A 17,712-nucleotide genomic window follows, 5' to 3' on the forward strand; every position below is an offset into this window, starting at 1 on the left:
TGGAGGAAAGCTACCTATAGCTCTCTGCAGCTTAAAACGGAGAAAAGCAACTATTTGGAAGCTTTGTTTAGGGAAAGTTTCATTTGTTAATCTATTCATCCATCATTTATTATGAATCATATATGTTCCCCACCCTTTAAGGAGTTCAAGCTTAGTAGGAGAAACAGACATGCAAGAGAAGACTTTGAACTTATATACATTTGTGTTATGAAACAATGTCCTATCAACATGTACAGTTAGAGGTCTGCTGACACACCTTCACTGGAAATCTCAGCAGAAGAGGGATGGACTTTGATTAATATTAATCAAGGAAGCAATGTGGTTAAAATGGAATTTTAGAAAGGTCAGTGTGTCTGGCTAATGGGGTTCAGTCAAAATTGGAGGTAAGGATATGTTGATAAAAATCTAGGAGAGAGATACAGAGATTTGAATCAAGCAAATAGCAGTGGGTATAAGAAAAGTTAAGGAGATGGATCTACACAACTAAGTGGTTCTCAGGACTCTTGAGAAGCTTACAGATAACTTTTCTTGACTAGAGAGAGATATCTTGAAGGACAAGAGCAAGACACCAGGTCTATTTTCTAAGCCCGCTCTGGGTACTTGTGAAACCTGTGTTGTTAACCTTGTGTGTCCTCACTGTCACCATTGTTACACCATTGTTGGACTTTGTGTAGTTGAAGAATGATTGGGAAACAGATTAATTGGGGAGATTTAAGGTAGGTAGAAAGTAGGAGAGGAGTAAGCACTTTTATCCTGTGTGCTTGAGAAACCCCAGAAACTGAGGCATTATGCTTGTAATCTTGGATAGCAATTACCAAATGCTTTGAATTAGATGTACTAGAGGAGGAGGCTTGGGCCTAAGGGTGGTCTCATTGGTGCTAGAACCCAGGTCTTTTGATTCCCAATTAACTTTTTTCCTACTGCACTATAGACTGGACAAGACTAGATTTAGACTAGACTATATTGGTTTAGTGGGACCCACTCTTTTCCCAACCAGGAGAGCAGTACTGTTTTATTTGTTTATATATTAAGAATTCTAATAAGCTTTTACTTAGATAAAAAGCACTTATTGGGAAAAAAACCTTGAAAGTAAATCCTCTGGAGTTACAAACCAGCTAAATAGCCTGCTACTCCTATAGTGCAGAAGTGTTGACTCTTGACTCTCCTTTTAAACTAATTATACATATATATTATATATATAAATTATATATATATATACATACATATATACAAATGTATATACATACACATATCCATAATGATGTAATTTCATACATGCATACATATACATACACACATTAAATATTAACTGTTATTATTCATATAGGCAGTAACATTAAAGAATATTTAGAATACGTTATTAATTCTCTCAAGCACTTGCACATCCTAGCGTTATTCCAGAGTCCTGATTGTGTAGAGCATGGTAATGTGGGCAAATGATGAATTCACACTCTAGGCTGCAGCAGTATCCTCCTCTTTTCCATGCCTTCCACATCATCCAAGACTTATTGGAGTTCTCTGCAACTGGTACTTCTCCAGCTATGGAAGCACAGATTCAGTGTGCAAACTCTCATATTATAGCCATTAAATGAGGTTGCAGACAGAGCAGTGCCATCTCTAGTAGTAAGACAGTGGTCTTTGTTGAAAGCTCATGGCTTCAGCTCGATGGATTTGTCCTGAAGAATAACTTCCACTTTAGAGTTTCTGATTTTAGTCATTTGAGGATTTCCAGAGGGATAAAGACCTTACTTTGGTAGAGATTTCTCACATAAAAAAAAAAACGGTTCTCTGGAGGGGTGGGTTCCAAAAGTTAAGGTTTTTTTGGAGTCCTCTTTGGTACTCATCTATTTTTTTTTCATGTTTTTAATTTTATTTAAATTCAGGTTAGATAACATATAGTGTAATAATGATTTCAGGAATAGAATTTGGTGGTTCATCACTTACATATAACACCCAGTGCTCATCCCAACAAGTGCCCTCCTTAATGCCCATCACCCACTCAGCCCTACCCCCCACCCAGCACCCCTTCAGCAACCCTGTTTGTTCTCTGTATTTAAGAGTCTCTTTAATGGTTTGCCTCCCTCTCTGTTTTTATCTTACTTTTCCTTCCCTTCCCCTATGTTCATCTATTTTGTTTCTTAAATTCCACATACGAGTGAAATCATATGATATTTATCATTCTCTGACTGACTTATTTCTAAGACAAGCCATTTCTTTTTTAATGTTTATTTTTGAGAGAGAGAATGCAAGCAGGGGAGGCGCAGAGAGAGAGGGGGACAGAGGATCTGAAGCAGGCTCTGCTGATAGCAGAAAGTCCTGTGCAAGGCTCAAACTCACAAACTCGTGAGATCATGACCCGAGCCAAAGTCCAACCCTTAACCAACTGAGCCACCCAGGCGCCCCTAAGAGAAACTCTATTTTAACCTGCCATGTGATTATGTTCATTTTACTTTAGCACATATTTACTGAGCACAAACTACAAGACAGCCAATGCGCTCAACTGGAGGGAAACAAAGACACATAAGAACAGCCCTTGCCCTGGAGTATCTTTTTGTTTCTTTTTTTAGTTTATTTATTTTGAGAGAGTGTGCATGTACCTGTGTGTGAGCAGGAGAGGGGCAGAGAGAAAGGGAGAGAGAATCCCAAACAAGCTCCACATTAACAGCGCAGAGCCCTATGCAGGGCTCAATTCCAGGAACTGTGAGGTCATGACCTGAGCTGAAATCAAGAGTCAGAGCCTTAGCTAACTGAGCCACCCAGGTGCCCCACCCTGGAGTATCTTGAAAGCAGCTCAGGGAAACAGACCCGTAAACAACTGTGATGGTGGAGGCAGGAAGAATAAGCTGCTGTAAAAGCTCAAATAATGAATCAGCTCATTTTGCTTTGTGAGGTTGAAGCCTTGAAGGATGAATGTGATTTTCCAGGGAGAGAATGCATTTCACATGGAAGAAATAGCAGGAACAAAGGCATGAGGTAGAAGGGCCAAGCAACATGGGAGAATAGACTGGCATGTCTAGAGCTGTATATATGGGAGGGAATGTCCCAAAGGACTCAGGAAGCTTAAATGAAGACCAGATTGCAAAGAGCCTTGAATTCCATACTGAATAATTGGACTTGATATAAGCAGTGAGGATCATGGAAGGTGTTTTAGGCAGGAGAAGAAAAACATAGCTTGAGCGAAATAGAAGTGACAGTATTTGATTCTGTTTAATCTATAAAAACAATTTCATGTGTTTCTACCTAATACTAAAAATATTTAGCATCTTTGAGTATGTAACAGCATTTCCTATACCCTATAATAATACATGCTTTATGTGTATTTTTTCACTTAAGCCTCACACCTTAGGCATTATTATTGTCCCATTTTGAACATGATGACACTAAAACTCAAAGAGAATCTTTAAACTTGATCAAGGTCCTGGTCAAAGCTTGCAAGTTTAATGATTTTAACCAACTGTCTCTAGTTCTGTATTTTATTAAAATAACTTTGGTCACCAGACTGGATATCGGAGGACCATAATACCAACCTGGCTCTTCATTTGAGATAGATTTTAAAATCCTCAAAAGCTTCACTTCCCTTTAGCCAGCATTCTTACACTTTAATGTCAGTTGAAAATCTGAGTTAACCTTACCAAAAATTTTTTTTGCTAATTAAAAACTATTTATTTATAGACTCTGACATATTAGAGCTGGCAGGACTTCAGAAATCGCCTAGTTTCAGTTCTTATTTAATCAAGAAGATTCTGGTCCAAAGAGGAGAGTGATTTGCCCAAGGTCATAGAATTATTAGTGGTAGAGATGTAACTGGCCTTGAGGTCTTCTGGCTCCTTCTTGTATATTCCCTAGTGATTTAAAATGGATCTTACTTTCAGGAACACACGTCAAGCACCTACTGTGTATAAAGGTCATTGCTCTAGGCACGTCCTTCAGTAACACCCTGACACGTGGAAACATATAAAACTTCATGTCAGGTGAATGGTACAGTTTTGTTATCTACTGATACCAAGTAAAAATATGTCTTTTCTCTGTCCACATCATGGAATTGGCACACATAGATCAATAGTGAAGATGTTCATTGCTCTAAGCCCTTGTGCATTTTGTGCCCCGAGGGACCCATGTGCTAATAGACAATAAACAAATTTCAAGCAGAAGTTTATATATTATTTGAATTATGAAAACTTAAAAAAATTTTTTTTAATGTTTATTTATTTTTGAGACAGAGAGAGACAGAGCATGAACAGGGGAGGGTCAGAGAGAGAGGGAGACACAGAATCCGAAACAGGCTCTGGGCTCTAAGCTGTCAGCACAGAGCCTGATGCGGGGCTCGAACCCATGGACCGCGAGATCATGACCTGGGCTGAAGTCAGACGCTTAACTGACTGAGCCACCCAGGCGCCCCTGAATTATGAAAACTTTAAGATGACAAAAGAGCTTCAAAATTTTTGAACAAGATAAAAGTTTTAATGATAGGCATAACATATATGACATGAACATTTTATTTATTTTTTTCTCAACGTTTATTTATTTTTGGGACAGAGAGAGACAGAGCATGAACGGGGGAGGGGCAGAGAGAGAGGGAGACACAGAATCAGAAACAGGCTCCAGGCTCTGAGCCATCAGCCCAGAGCCCGACGCGGGGCTCGAACTCACGGACCACGAGATCATGACCTGGCTGAAGTCGGACGCTTAACCGACTGTGCCACCCAGGCACCCCGAACATTTTATATCCCTAAGGGTTCTTGATGGTTAGCAAAACCTTTTGCAAGCCTTCTCATTTCACTGACAATGTAAAAACAATTAAATGTGATATTATTCGATATCCCATCATCCAGTTTATAGACAATGAAGTAAACAAAGTAAGTATTGAATAATAAAATCAGTAAGTACCTATTTGGGGTAAAGTTGAAATTTTCTTTTTATATTTTTCTTTAAACTGTCCATAGCATCTTAGGTTACATATAATAAATATAGTTTGTAAAACCCTGATGTAGGTTTTAAAAACTGTGATTTAAGTTGTTCACTCTTCTCAGTAGGGAGCAAACTGAATAGTGAGGTCAATATCAGTAACCCTTTTTAAAGAACTTAAGTATAATTTCTGTAATAACCTAGGATTAATGGTGACTTGATAAAATAAAAGTTATGTATTTGTGAATAATTTCAGAGTAAGACCAGGGCTTTTCCAGAGACTGAAATTTCACAGGAGCCCAGCATCATTATGGTTACCACATAATATCATAAAGAAAAGTTAGCATGAAATAGATATTTGTAGCCTACAAGGCTTTGGGGGCTGTAATGTTAAAACATCTGTTCAAAAACCTTACATTAAAAAAAAATACTCATCTTCATTAAAGATGTGATCCTTTTCAAGGAGGTATTTTGAACTTGAAGCTGCTGTTGCTAAGGGGTTGCTAAGGGAAATGAGCTACTCAGCACTAATGTGCAACTTTACTCTTCTGCTTAAAAGTAGTTAAATCATTCCCCCAGCTTCAGAGTCAGAGAAGAGAACTAAAAAGGGTCAAGTGGAGAGTTGCCTCTTTCTGACAGGTATATAGCATGCCTCTCTTGTTTTTCATGGTTTTTCTTCATCTCCCACAGGGAATGGAAGCAACTTTCTTGGGCATAAAAAGGGTGAAAAGGTAAACAAGACTGCTGTGCAGGGCAGGGCTTATAATGAATGTAGACTGTTCCTAAGGCAGAAGGAAGTACCTGACCACTGAGAGAAATGCAGCTGCTGATGAGCAACCTCAGGAAAGGGCTTTTTATAATAACCCTGCATTAAGGGTGACTTGAAAGAGAAAGTTGTTTGTTAATGAATAAAGTACCAAACAATTGTGTCCTAAGCATTTGGTTTTAAAGTTTTTCTAAAATATTTGGAACCTAGGGGCGCCTGGGTGGCGCAGTCGGTTAAGCGTCCGACTTCAGCCAGGTCACGATCTCGCGGTCCGTGAGTTCGAGCCCCGCGTCAGGCTCTGGGCTGATGGCTCAGAGCCTGGAGCCTGTTTCCGATTCTGTGTCTCCCTCTCTCTCTGCCCCTCCCCTGTTCATGCTCTGTCTCTCTCTGTCCCAAAAATAAATAAACGTTGAAAAAAAAAATTAAAATATTTGGAACCTATTATTTCTGTTCTTTTACCGAGTGCCCACTATGTTCTAGGTACTGACGTTCTTCGTGCTGGGATGATAAGGCAAACAACATGCAATTTCTACCCTGCAAGCTCACAGTAGAGTGTGAAAATAAAAAAGAACTATAATTCATTGAATACAATCTGTAATAAAATTGTTTGAAAATTGATGACATTTAGAATTATGCTCAGAGTTGAATTTTTGATAAAATTTGGAAAATATTTGGAAAGATTAATGTCTTGGGGCTTTAGTAGACAAGTCCATCTGAGGATCAGGCACTCTTTCCTCCACTACCAGAGATGGAGGAAGGACTAGCACACACACAAAATTATAGCAGGCAAAAACATGACCTTGGTAATTCTCATAGGACCAGGATTCTATCATCACCTGGTGGCAGAATACTGAAATTGCCAGCATAGGTTAGGTTTTTTGTTCTTGGGTTTGGTTTGGTTTTTTACTGTTATTGTTATAGTGTCAGCAGATATCAATGACATTACTTTGAATGTTAGTTTCTGAATATATAATAACATAGAGAATAAGACTTAAATTTCTCTAGATCTGCACTCTTCTATATAAGGTAGTATTTATAGTGAAGAGTGTGGATTGAGATTGGATATGTATAAATATGCCTCTTACTAGCCGTGTGATCTTGAGCAAATCATTTAAATTCCCTAATGTTTAGTTTCCCTATTGGAAATCTCAGAGTTATGAGATTAAATGAGATGTATAGGCAAAGTGTCTAGTGCAATGTTGGACACAGAGTAGATGTGCCGTAACTATTAATTCCTATTCTTTTTATGAAAGTACTTACTGAATAAAAGGCCTGCTCTCCCACAGTCATATCATAATGTTCCTCTTTTTATAACTTTAAAAATATGGAAGAGATTGGAATAGATTTAGAGGAAACCTCAGAGGGGGTCTAGCTACAATGAGCTGGCTGTCAATATCCCCTTCCTTCCATACTCCCCCACCTTTGTTATTATATAAAATATCTGGAATTTTCCTAGACAAATCCTATCATTCTTTAAGCCTAGTATTAGTTCCAGCTTCTCCCCTGAAGGCTTTCCTCATCAATGCAGAAGGCATCCTCACCATCAACTATCCTTCGGTATTTTATTTTGATACTATTCTTTTTATATTCCTCACACTATCAAGATTCATGCATAAATATGAATGTTTCTTTCCCAACCAAACTGTAAGCTTCTTGAAGGTGGGAATTATGACTTGTATTTCTTTTTATTCTTCACACTCAGAATTTAGCACTGAACTTTACCTATTGGACTAAGTCCTAATCTGCAGCAGACATTTTGGTTAGAACTGGGAACAGCCCATTCAGCCTTTCTTAGTTATTATTGTCTTATTATTCTCTAAATGTTTTTGAGAGTCTTTGAATTGTATCTTCCTCAGCAAGATTGAATTATCTTATAGCTAGGTACTAATTCATACAGTTTTCCTAATTTTCCATATTAATAACAAGTACCATATAGAGTGCTGCCTCTACCAAGCCTATCTGTTTTAGTCTTGGCAACAAACCTTAAGGGAAGTATTACTGTGCCCATTTTACAGGTGAGGAAACTAAGGCTTAGGCAGCCTAGCATATCTTTTTCCCTAAGATGGTGTTTAGTGCCTCCTAGTTGAATCACATGAAATAGGCCTTGGGATAGTTTTTGAGATGATGTTGAATGGAATCGTTGATCTTTATTCCTTCCTCATAATTGAGTGTTGCCTGGAGCCTGGCTCTGTCCTGTAAGGGGCTCAGGGCATCAGAGTTCATCCAACCGATGTTTGCCGAGCAGCTACTGTATGTAAGGAATTTTGCCAGATTTGGAAGAAGTAAAGAATTAGGTCTGAATCAGGTACTCATCCTACCTGCTAAAATTTTTTGCTTTCCAGCTTTAGCTCTGTCCTGTAAGGGGCTCAGGACATCAGAGTTCATCCAACCGATGTTTGCTAAGCAGCTACTGTATGTAAGGAATTTTGCCAGATTTGGAAGAAGTAGAGAATTAGGTCTGAATCAGGTACTCATCCTACCTGCTAAAATTTTTTGCTTTCCAGCTTTAATCCTTTGTCTCACTCGCTTCAGATTTATAGCCTGGTCATAATGACAGGCTAAATGAGATACATTTTGAGGACATGTTTAGTTAGAAGCACTTCACAAAGAAATCTCTTGGTCACTTTTAGATGAGAAAAAATTACATCTTTTTCTTTCTCTTCTAGTCTGTATCCTCATTCATTCAACAGATATTTATTAAGCATATTCTTCTATGAAGTGATGGAGAGGAAGTCTTACTTTTAGATAAGGAAAACACCTTTCTAGAAGAATGCTTAGATATAACCGTTGTGATTCCTATGATGTTGTGTGAAATTGTGCATATCAAGTGCCTAGTGTAGTGTTCAGTATACAATAGACTGCTGGTAAAAAACAGTTTTTATTTGTACTTTATAAGTCCTATTATTTTATTTCTTCTTCTCCTCCCTCTCCTCATCTTCCCTTCCTTCTCCTTCTCCTCCTCCTCCTTCTTCTACAATACTTTTTTACGATACTGTACATTTTTTCTTTATTTGTAGTTGCAGAATTATGAGTCCAGAATTTTTTTTGAAAAAACCCTTGTGTTGAATTATTTTCTAAACTGTATTAATCTGGTTAAACACTGAATCCTTTGATGGTATGGCTATTCCATATTTATCTGTTCAGTGGCCTTTGATTTGTAAAGATTTATATTTACATGAGGGTATTTTGTTTGTTTCTTTTTTTATTATTTTTAGTGAAGCTCATCTGAGCTGAAATGGAAAGGCCCCAAATCCTTTAATGCAGGGATCTTCAGAAATCTCTGTGTGTTTGCACATTGACCCTGTTGAGTTTTCTTAGGCTGTGATGGAGAATATAACAGTGAAAAGTCCAGACAGGGACTCCACCTAAATTAGATTTTTTTTGATAAATGTGTATTTACCTTTTTCAGAATTTTGTAAGTAAGGCAGTTTTCCTGTCCTTTAAATTTTCTTTCCCAGAAAGACATCCTAGTGCTTTAAGGGAATGGTCAAAGGCACTTTTGAAAAAGCGTACCTTAATTCTGAAAAGAAATCTTCTGCTTTCAGCTGCTTTTCTAGCATAAGGCATAGGAATGGAAAGAAAATGGGAAGATCAAGTGTGAATCAACCCAGAGGTTGGTTTACCTGCACAGGTGAACTCTAGGCAATTTAAGTGGACTAGACATCCATTTGTCACATTTTCCTACACAGGAGCATTCTTGTAGCTCTTTCCTGCAATCCATAGTAGACAAAACTACTTAGGAAAGAGAAAAGCATCATACGGTCAGGTCATATATCTCTAAGAGAACATCGACAGTGAATTAATTCCAAGACTCCATGTCAGTCTGGTGCATTTTTCTTGCCTCTATGGTATGTTTCCATTTTCCTATAAAATTTGATTTAATGTTTTTAACAGGAAAAAGAAAGACAAAACCAGTGCCACAGTTCATCAAAGAAAAATTAGGCTTTAAATTTTATCCAAAGCCCTTAAATAGAGTATACCATTGTCTGGGCATACTGATTGTATTTTCTCTAAAGGAAGAAATGCCAACAGTTTTGGGTCTATTTTTCAAGGGAAGAGGGAGAAGATAACAAGAAATAGCAAGCACTACAGGAAAATGTCAGGTCATAGTCACTGATGATGCTATTTAAATGGTGTGCCATAATCATATTAGGACAGAGCACGTGGAATTCCTGATTTCTGCATGACAGTGAAGAAGGGCCAGCAATTATGTGTGTGTGTGTGTGTGTGTGTGTGTGTGTGTGTGTGTGTCTGTTTGTTCTACCTTCCCACCCTATTTTGCTAATTCAATTGAGGTGCAAGAAGAGATAATCCAGATACCCAGAACAGGAGGAAAAAAGTCTGCAGCTGTGCTGGTAGGGACTGGTGTGAAGAGAGAGGCTCAGTTAGACTTGGAGTTTTGTGCTATTGCACGTGAATGCTCTGGAACTGCCCTAATCGACTGAAAATGAACCGGCTACGGTCATATGGAACAGGTCTGTTTAGCCACATCGCTGGGTAGCATGGCAGATGGTAGACCGTCAATGGGTGGTATTGATTGGCTGGATTTGCCTTAGGGTAACAAGACTATGGTCCTTAAAACCCCGCTTCATCTTATTTTCCTTTGTGTAACTACGTACAGTTGTGGTTTACTCTTCTCACTCCCCAAGCCCCCAATATCTCCCTTTTTCTTTTTTCAAATCAAAAGCCTTTCCTGGTAATCAAAATAGAGAGGTTACCTTGAGATAAACACTCTTTAAATTATCACCAAGGCAAGAAAACTTGGGAATATTTTATTTACTAGGCTGATTACATTTTAATGTTTGAAGAAAGTGACATTTTTTAATTAGTGTTTAAGACATATGGTGAGTGTACAAATTAGCTTATTTCATACAACCAGAATTTGATGAGAGCAACTCCTTCTCATTCCCCAGTTAAAAATTGTCACTTGAAACTTAATATATGCGAGGAGGTTAAATGGTATTAAGCGAGGCAGCCTAGACTTAAACATGAAGGAGACAGTCACTATTGTATGTGGCTAAATATTGCCTGGATGGGCTGGAAAAATACTAGTATCGACATTTGTGTTTGTAAGAGGATGTGTAAGTTCTAGGGCATTAATTTTGTCCAGCCAAGAAAACAAAATTCCAGGTATCTGTGTGTGTTGGTTTCTTTTTTAGATACGAGAGAACGTAAAATAGTGCATGCATGCTCTTTAATAATATCCTCCTTTAAATCAGGCCATATAACAATATAAGGGATGAGATTTATTTATGTCCAGGTGATTCTTTATCTTTGAACATCCACCCTCCATCACTTGGGGCTTTCAGCTTGGGACATTCTATTTATTCCTGGCAGAGGAGCAAATTAATTGGAATAGAATTGTACAAAGGAGACACCAAGTTAGCTATACATCCAAAATAACACAGGACAGAAATGTTCCACGTTGAGGTGGATCTTAGGAAAAAAGAATAGGACTGAGGAGAGATATGATTCATTTGCTCTTGTGGTCATTTATAGCTATTGGTATAATTGTATTTTTAAAAGAGATGCTTAAGATTTTGTTTCTGTTTTTTTTTTCCAGTGTCTTTATGTTTAAGCTTTTGGTTATTTCCTATCATAAAAGACCCTATCAAATAACCTCATGCTTTACTCAGAAGAAAAGTTGTACCCTTAAACTCTTTCCTCCATCTTTTATGTGATTCATCCATATGCTCACTTTTGATGGGTTTTTATCACGTGAGTCAATATTCTTCTCTTTTTGCTAAAGGAAAATATTTCCAGGGAGTTTTTGGTCCCTCCCCCACGGCCCTGCTCTGTGTTGATTGCATTTTCCTTGTTCATCCTTTGCTGAATGAAACAAAGCGTGTTTGTGTTTCATTCTTCACAGTTCTTATTAGAATTGGTGATGGTGTTTTGTTTCCCCCCTATAAGTCAGGAGAAGGAATTTTATTTGTTTATTTTGACAAGATACAGAGAGATGCGAGACACGATGCCTATCATGTCACACTGTACACCTAAAAGGCGGGGGCGGGGGTGGGGGGGAACACCACGATCCTTTAAGATGGTTCATTTGAATCTGTGCACTCTACCCACCTGGTGGTTATATAGTGAACTGTTACTTTAAAGAGTAGTTTAAACACCAGCCATGTTTGGGGCAGGCTGTTCTTGCAAAGAGAGCAGTACATATAACAGGAGTCTACTGTGTGTGAGATAAGGGGAAAATTCAGCTCACTGACTAGAGGTTTTAATGTGCGAACTCTAGGGAAATAATATATTGACTGTTCCGTGGCGCGCAAGAAAATTGAAGAACCCTTTGCAGACGGAGTGCTTTGCAAAGGATTCTATCTGTTTCTCTTAAAACAAAATCTGTGGCAAGATGTTTGAAATCAGCAGGACGCTTAATGCTGCTTTGTTAAATAATGAGGTAATATTTTGTCACTTTTTTTCTGGGCAGCATCTGTTTCCCTCCCCCCCCCCCCTTCATTTTTTTCCCCCTATGTTTATGAAGGATTCTTTTTTTCTTTTTTTTTTTTCCTCTTTTTTCTTTTTCTCTTTTTTTTTCTTCTCATGGAAGTCAAGGAATACAATTCACGCTTCCCTTTCTGTTCCTTCCTTTTGGTGCTTTTGGAGAATTTGGTTTGTCTTTTTTATTTGCAGTTTCAGCCGGCTGCTGTTTCCTAGCCCATTGTGCCACGTAAGGCTTCTCCACTGCGCGGAGTAGGTAGTTATTAACGCTGAATTGGCTTCTGGTACAGTCCATCTGGACTCTGTGTGGGAAAGCTGGCTGCCGGCGACTGATGCTGACATATCTGCAACCTTTGGGATGTGTGCATGGTGGCAAGGGGCTGACTGATATGAGATTACTTCTTTTAAGGGAAATTGTTATTAATGAGTCAAGAAACTGCTCATTTATGGTAAGAGGGATACAGCGGCACTGGCAGCCCCACAGCTCTGGGATATCATTTTTAGGTTGCCTTAGCTGCCTGAGTGAGACAAGTTTCTTTCTGTGGTGGTGGAGGATCGTGGCAGAAAAAAAAAAAAATCATGCATGACTGGGAGACTCGCCTGCCTGATTCTTGAGATAATATATTGAGAATCTGTTGCTTTACAAATGTCACACCACTGATGGAGCGGTCAGCCCCTCACTCTGAAAGATGAATGGTACTATTGGAAATGCAATAATAAGGTTGACTTTTCCCAACAATAGGATTCTGCCTTTGTCTTTAGAGAAAAGGCCTCTGAGGACATTTGTGCATTTGTTTGAGGATTCCGTTGAAAGACTTTAGAGTGGAGGTTTTTTGGAGAAGTAATCAATATACAAAGTGCATGGATTTTTTTAGCCTAGCACAACCAGCTAATTATTTATACTGTAATATACAGTTCCTGTTTCAGAAAAGTGGCCAGTACATCTTTTGATATACCTACTGTTGATTGATACCTAAGTGTGCTGAGATTAGTAAGGAAGGGAGAGAATGCTTTTAAGACATTCTGACTCTTATAACCTCCAGAGAGATACAAAGTAAAGATTTTGTTCTGGAGCGGAGCTGTTTTCATTTGTGTTTTTCAGCATTGTGTTCATGGTTTTCTTTTCACAATATTTTGATATTGATAGGATTGCATTCAGAGTTTCTGTTGTTGATTTGGGGCACCTGTACCTTCCCTGTGTCTGTATGTTGAGCTCTTTAGAACACTTAACCTATGAATTCGTCCCTAGAACACAGTTCAACAGATACTATAGTACTGTTGTGACTTGTAGGACTCTGTATATTTGCTGGAGAAATTATTTTAAAAGTTTACTTAGACCAGTATTGTTTCACCATAACTATTGTTACCATTTTAACATTTCTACTTTTCTCTTTCATGTATTTTTATTTTGAACAGCTGAATGTATCATAGAGTGTACCCAGCACATACCGTTTTGTGGTGTATCTGTATTTTTAAAAGTGTGAATATGTACATTTGTGTGTGTGTGTGTGTGTGTGTGTGTGTGTGTGTTCATGAAATAGTAGCTGGGAAAAAAACAGTTTTAATTTTTTTTTAATATAAAGGTCATTTTCTTTTCTAACAATTTTTCATGGGCCCGTCTTTTCTTGGACTTTGAAGCCCAGAGTGTAGCATGATTTTCGGCCTCTATTTCTATTCTGCCCAGTCCCATCTTGCTGTCAACTACAGCCAAAGATTTAAAATAGTGTTGAATTATTTCCTTAGTAATACTTGTTACCTCTGTGTATTCATTGAGGAACAAATTGACTAAATTGTGAATTAAATAAATAGCAGTAATTTAGCCTTTTGGATAGAAGTAAAGCAGAAACTCTTCAGGTAATCCACTTTAAAACCCAAACCAGAACAAATTACTATCCTATTGGAAGACTGGTGTCGCAGAGGTTATGACATGTGTAACATGGGCAGACAAACTGTATACATCACCACACACTTGCTAAATAGCTCTTTGCAAGTCTTTCAAGGGGCCAAAGATAAAAGACATCTTTTGAAGGAGAGAAGCAAAATCACGTGTTCAGTTAAGCAAGATGAGCCCTCTGCACCGGTTATGAAATGATGCTGTTGTCAAAAGCATGCTTTACCATTCTCTATAGCAGTAGTGAAAGCAGAGAAGATGTGTTTTAGTGGATTTTTAAAAATTCAGATCATGCCTCTATCCAAGTTGAGAAATATATTCATTTAAATAAATCATTCATCATTCTCTGTTTTGAAAAGCTCAGACAGAAGGCAGAAAGGTAGAGGCTGACAGCTTTCCCCCTCCCCCCCCCCCAGCTTTTTTTCTTTTTTTTTATTAGGAAGTAGTTTTCTGAAGCATACTTGTATGAACCCAGTTCACAGAACAAGCACAGTCTCAAACTTGCCTTCTCTTGAAACCCTGGCCATGTTAGCTGCACAAGGAGCATTACTTACTGAAAATCAGCAATATTAGGAAATAATAAAGTTAAAACGTGGATGTATTAGCACATTAAAGTGCTTTTGTTGTATCTTTAAGCCTAGAGGCAGATCATTAAATATGCATTTCGCTAGAAAGCAACTGTCCAGAAAGATAAGGTGGTTGAAAATATTCCATACTGGAAAAGCCCTCTGTCAAAGGGGTTTGATGGTGCAGCCCTCAGGACAGGGGAAAGGGAGGACACTCCCACTATTAAGGTTTGCAAGCTGCGGGTGACCTGCAGTTGTTACAGTACTTTTGAGCTGGGAGGAGAGAAAAGGTAAAAATACAAGTATGGCTGTTGTTGCTTCTGCCTGGCCTTAATTACCAGACACAAGAAGCAGTTCAGAAATCTGGTCTCTGTTGTTGTAGAGGTCACCAAATCATTAACATCGTCAATCTGGCAGTAGCTAATTTAAATAGCACCTGATGTTGCAACGCCTCCCTTCCTTTCCCCAGCCAATCAGATCCTGGCTTCGGCTGACAGATGGTCCCATAAATGGATGTAAAAAGGGGAAGCTTCGAGCCAATTTCAGCAAGGCTCTGTTCAGTTGTTCTTATCTACATCCTAGAATCGGGGGTTTCAGCTCACTGCTCCTTTTCTTTCTTTTTTTTTTCTTTCTCTCCCCCCATCCCCTCCCCCCAAATAATTGATTTACTTTACAATCATCCACACTGTGTTTTGTGGATCTTTAAATATATATAACAATAGTAGTCATTTAAAAAATACATTCTGAAACCTTTGCAAATTTTAAGAGAAGAGTCGAAGCTCTGCGAGACCCAATATTTGCCAATAAGAATGGTTATGGTAGGTATGACTAGATTTATAATCTGTTGTTTGTGTTGCTGGAGGGAAGAAAAACATCTACACCTTGACCAGTCTTATGCTTGCACAAGAGTTTAGTTCTCTGCTGCTGTTTGGTTCCTACATTTACTATCTCTTTTGTGTAGAGAGTGCCGGTAGGTCCTTTTATTGAAAAGCAGTGGGGAAATAGATTGTCATTTTTAACAGGTCATTGTCAATTTTCCCTTCAACATAAAGGAGGGGGGTGATGTAGAGGGGAGGTGGGCCGAAATAATTGCTGATTTTTTGAAAGAGATTATATTACATGAGACCATATTGGCAAAAAAAAAAAAAAAAAAAAGGGTTTTGTTCTGTGTTTTTTTGTGAGGGAGAGGGGGTTTGTCTATGTGCCTGGGTTTTGTGGGGCTGGAGGGGATGTAGCGGGGTTAGGAATCTCCATTTCCGTGCTGGAAATTTAAAGCTCGAGAGGCAGTTCCTGGATACTGAACGTTGAGATGGGCAGTTGTGTTTCGGGGGACTGCGCAGTCAAAACGGCAAAGAGAGTGATTTATTTGGGCTTCAGTAAATGCTGCATCTTGTATTTCAAAGAGTTTCCTGTCATGACCTCATAAAAAAGAGGAGGCGGCTTGTATGTGTAGCGGTGCCTGGCGTGTTGAGTTGTTGCTTCCTTCTCTGGGCAGCAGCTCTGTAAGAAGGAATGTCAGCTTTTACATAACGTTCCTTTCCGCTTTTGACACACTGTGTGAGGGTCCATCTTCTTCTGATCACAGATGGAGTGGAATGGCTTGAAGATGGTAAGTGAAAATTCAGAGGAAGGCAGCTTGGAGATTCCAGCCTTGTGTGTGTGTGTGCGTGTGTGTGTGTGTGTGTGTGTGTGTAAGGATGATGGACTGTGCATCGTAAATCACTGTGCAGATCGTGTGTGTGTCTGTGTGTGTGTTTATTAGTATTTCTCTTTTCTGAAACCCAGCATCCATCTCCAAGTGTAATGGCACTGCATGCACACAAGGCACACACACTGCCTCTTCCATCGAACACACATTTAGCCAAGCGAGGCTGGTGTCTTTTTTGACAATCACAATGTCACCGTAGCTGTTGGCTGGCGTGTCCACCGCCTCTGTGAGCTTTCAACAGAATTACATGACTGTTAAAGTTAAAGGCACATTTCTTTTTCAGTCTCCTGCTAGGAGTGATGGGGAAGGCTGGGTACGAGGGGTGGAGGAGGTGAGGTTCAGTACCAGCAGATGCAATTGTGAAGCAGGACTTTTGGATGTGGAAAGGGAAGTGGAAAACCATTCTGCCAAAGTAGTAAATCTATTTTTAGCATCATCTTTTTCGGGAAAAAAAGAAGCAGGGAAACTCCTTGAGTGCCGCTCCTGTCGCCTGATGTTGACCCTGAAGATATGGCACAAAATGGCACAATCAAATGCCACGAGTGCCCACTTTGACTTTGAATTTCACCAGCAATAGCTTTCACAGGGTTTCAAAGCCGGGTATGTGGGGAGGCTGTAAATTCATATCTATCTCACTTATTTTTTGCTAGAAAAGCCTGGGGAGGACTTTTCGCTCTGCATAGATGTTATAACAAAGCTGTGGTCTTTTTCCCATTCTTAGAGGATTGCCTTTGTCTGGCTGCTTGTTTTGATGGGTGTAAAACAAATAAGATTAGACCGAGCAGCCCAACTGAAAGCGATAGCTGGGAGGAAAACCCAATGAAAGGTTGCCGGGGAAACGAACAGAGGAAAAGCCGAGTAGGGAGCAGGTGGCTATCATGAGAACACACTGCAAACAGTGTAAAAAAGGGGGGGAGGACAGGACCTCGATTATCTTTGCTGTTCTTTGTGGCCGGCCCAACTTTAATTATTCTTTATAAATAGGTGTTAATTACATTTCTAACTCTGGTTTACAGTGATTTTTAGAAATCTATTTTTAAGCATCTGTTCTGTCTCTCCTGTTTTTTTTTTTTTTTTTTTTTTTTTTTGGTTTAAAAAATAGAGAGGGAGAGAGAAGAAGAAGAAGAGGGGGGAAGGGAGGGAAGGGAATCTTGCTTTTTTTTTCCCTCTCTCTCTCTTTACCCCTTTCCCCTGCTGTGAAATTGTACGTGCGAAAAATCGCAAGGAATCCTGTGAGGCCATTTGAAAAAAATGTAAATTATATTGAATGAAGTTGACGGAAGCATAATAGTGAACTCCCACAGCTGATAGGTTCTGCAAATGATTTCTTAGAAATTTCCAGCAAATATCCATTGGAGAAATATAGGTAGTATAGATCTACCCTAAAGCAATGATTTTGTGCTAGCTGATATCGGTGTTTTTACTAAAT

At 38.9% G+C, this 17,712-nt stretch overlaps 1 protein-coding gene across 7 annotated transcripts in view; it reads left to right on the top strand.

The window, feature by feature from the left end:
* The window catches only part of ELAVL4 (ELAV like RNA binding protein 4), a 148,351-nt gene that overhangs the window by 42,068 nt on the left and 88,571 nt on the right, over positions 1 to 17,712 (top strand). For 3 of the 7 annotated variants that reach the window (XM_045477308.1, XM_045477309.1, XM_045477311.1), the window contains exon 1: positions 12,436 to 12,567. The exons of 1 other annotated variant lie outside the window; for it this stretch is intronic. In XM_045477308.1, coding sequence (XP_045333264.1) covers positions 12,451 to 12,567 — 117 coding nt within the window. In that variant the 5' untranslated portion in view covers positions 12,436 to 12,450. Of the gene's footprint in view, positions 1 to 11,958; positions 12,078 to 12,435; positions 12,568 to 15,100; positions 15,394 to 15,872; positions 16,185 to 17,712 lie in introns of those variants that run through there. 3 more of the 7 variants (XM_045477310.1, XM_045477314.1, XM_045477312.1) reach the window with 3 other exon arrangements.

The sequence above is a fragment of the Leopardus geoffroyi genome, chromosome C1 (assembly GCF_018350155.1).
Source record: "Leopardus geoffroyi isolate Oge1 chromosome C1, O.geoffroyi_Oge1_pat1.0, whole genome shotgun sequence".
NCBI classification, from domain to species: Eukaryota; Metazoa; Chordata; class Mammalia; order Carnivora; family Felidae; genus Leopardus; species Leopardus geoffroyi.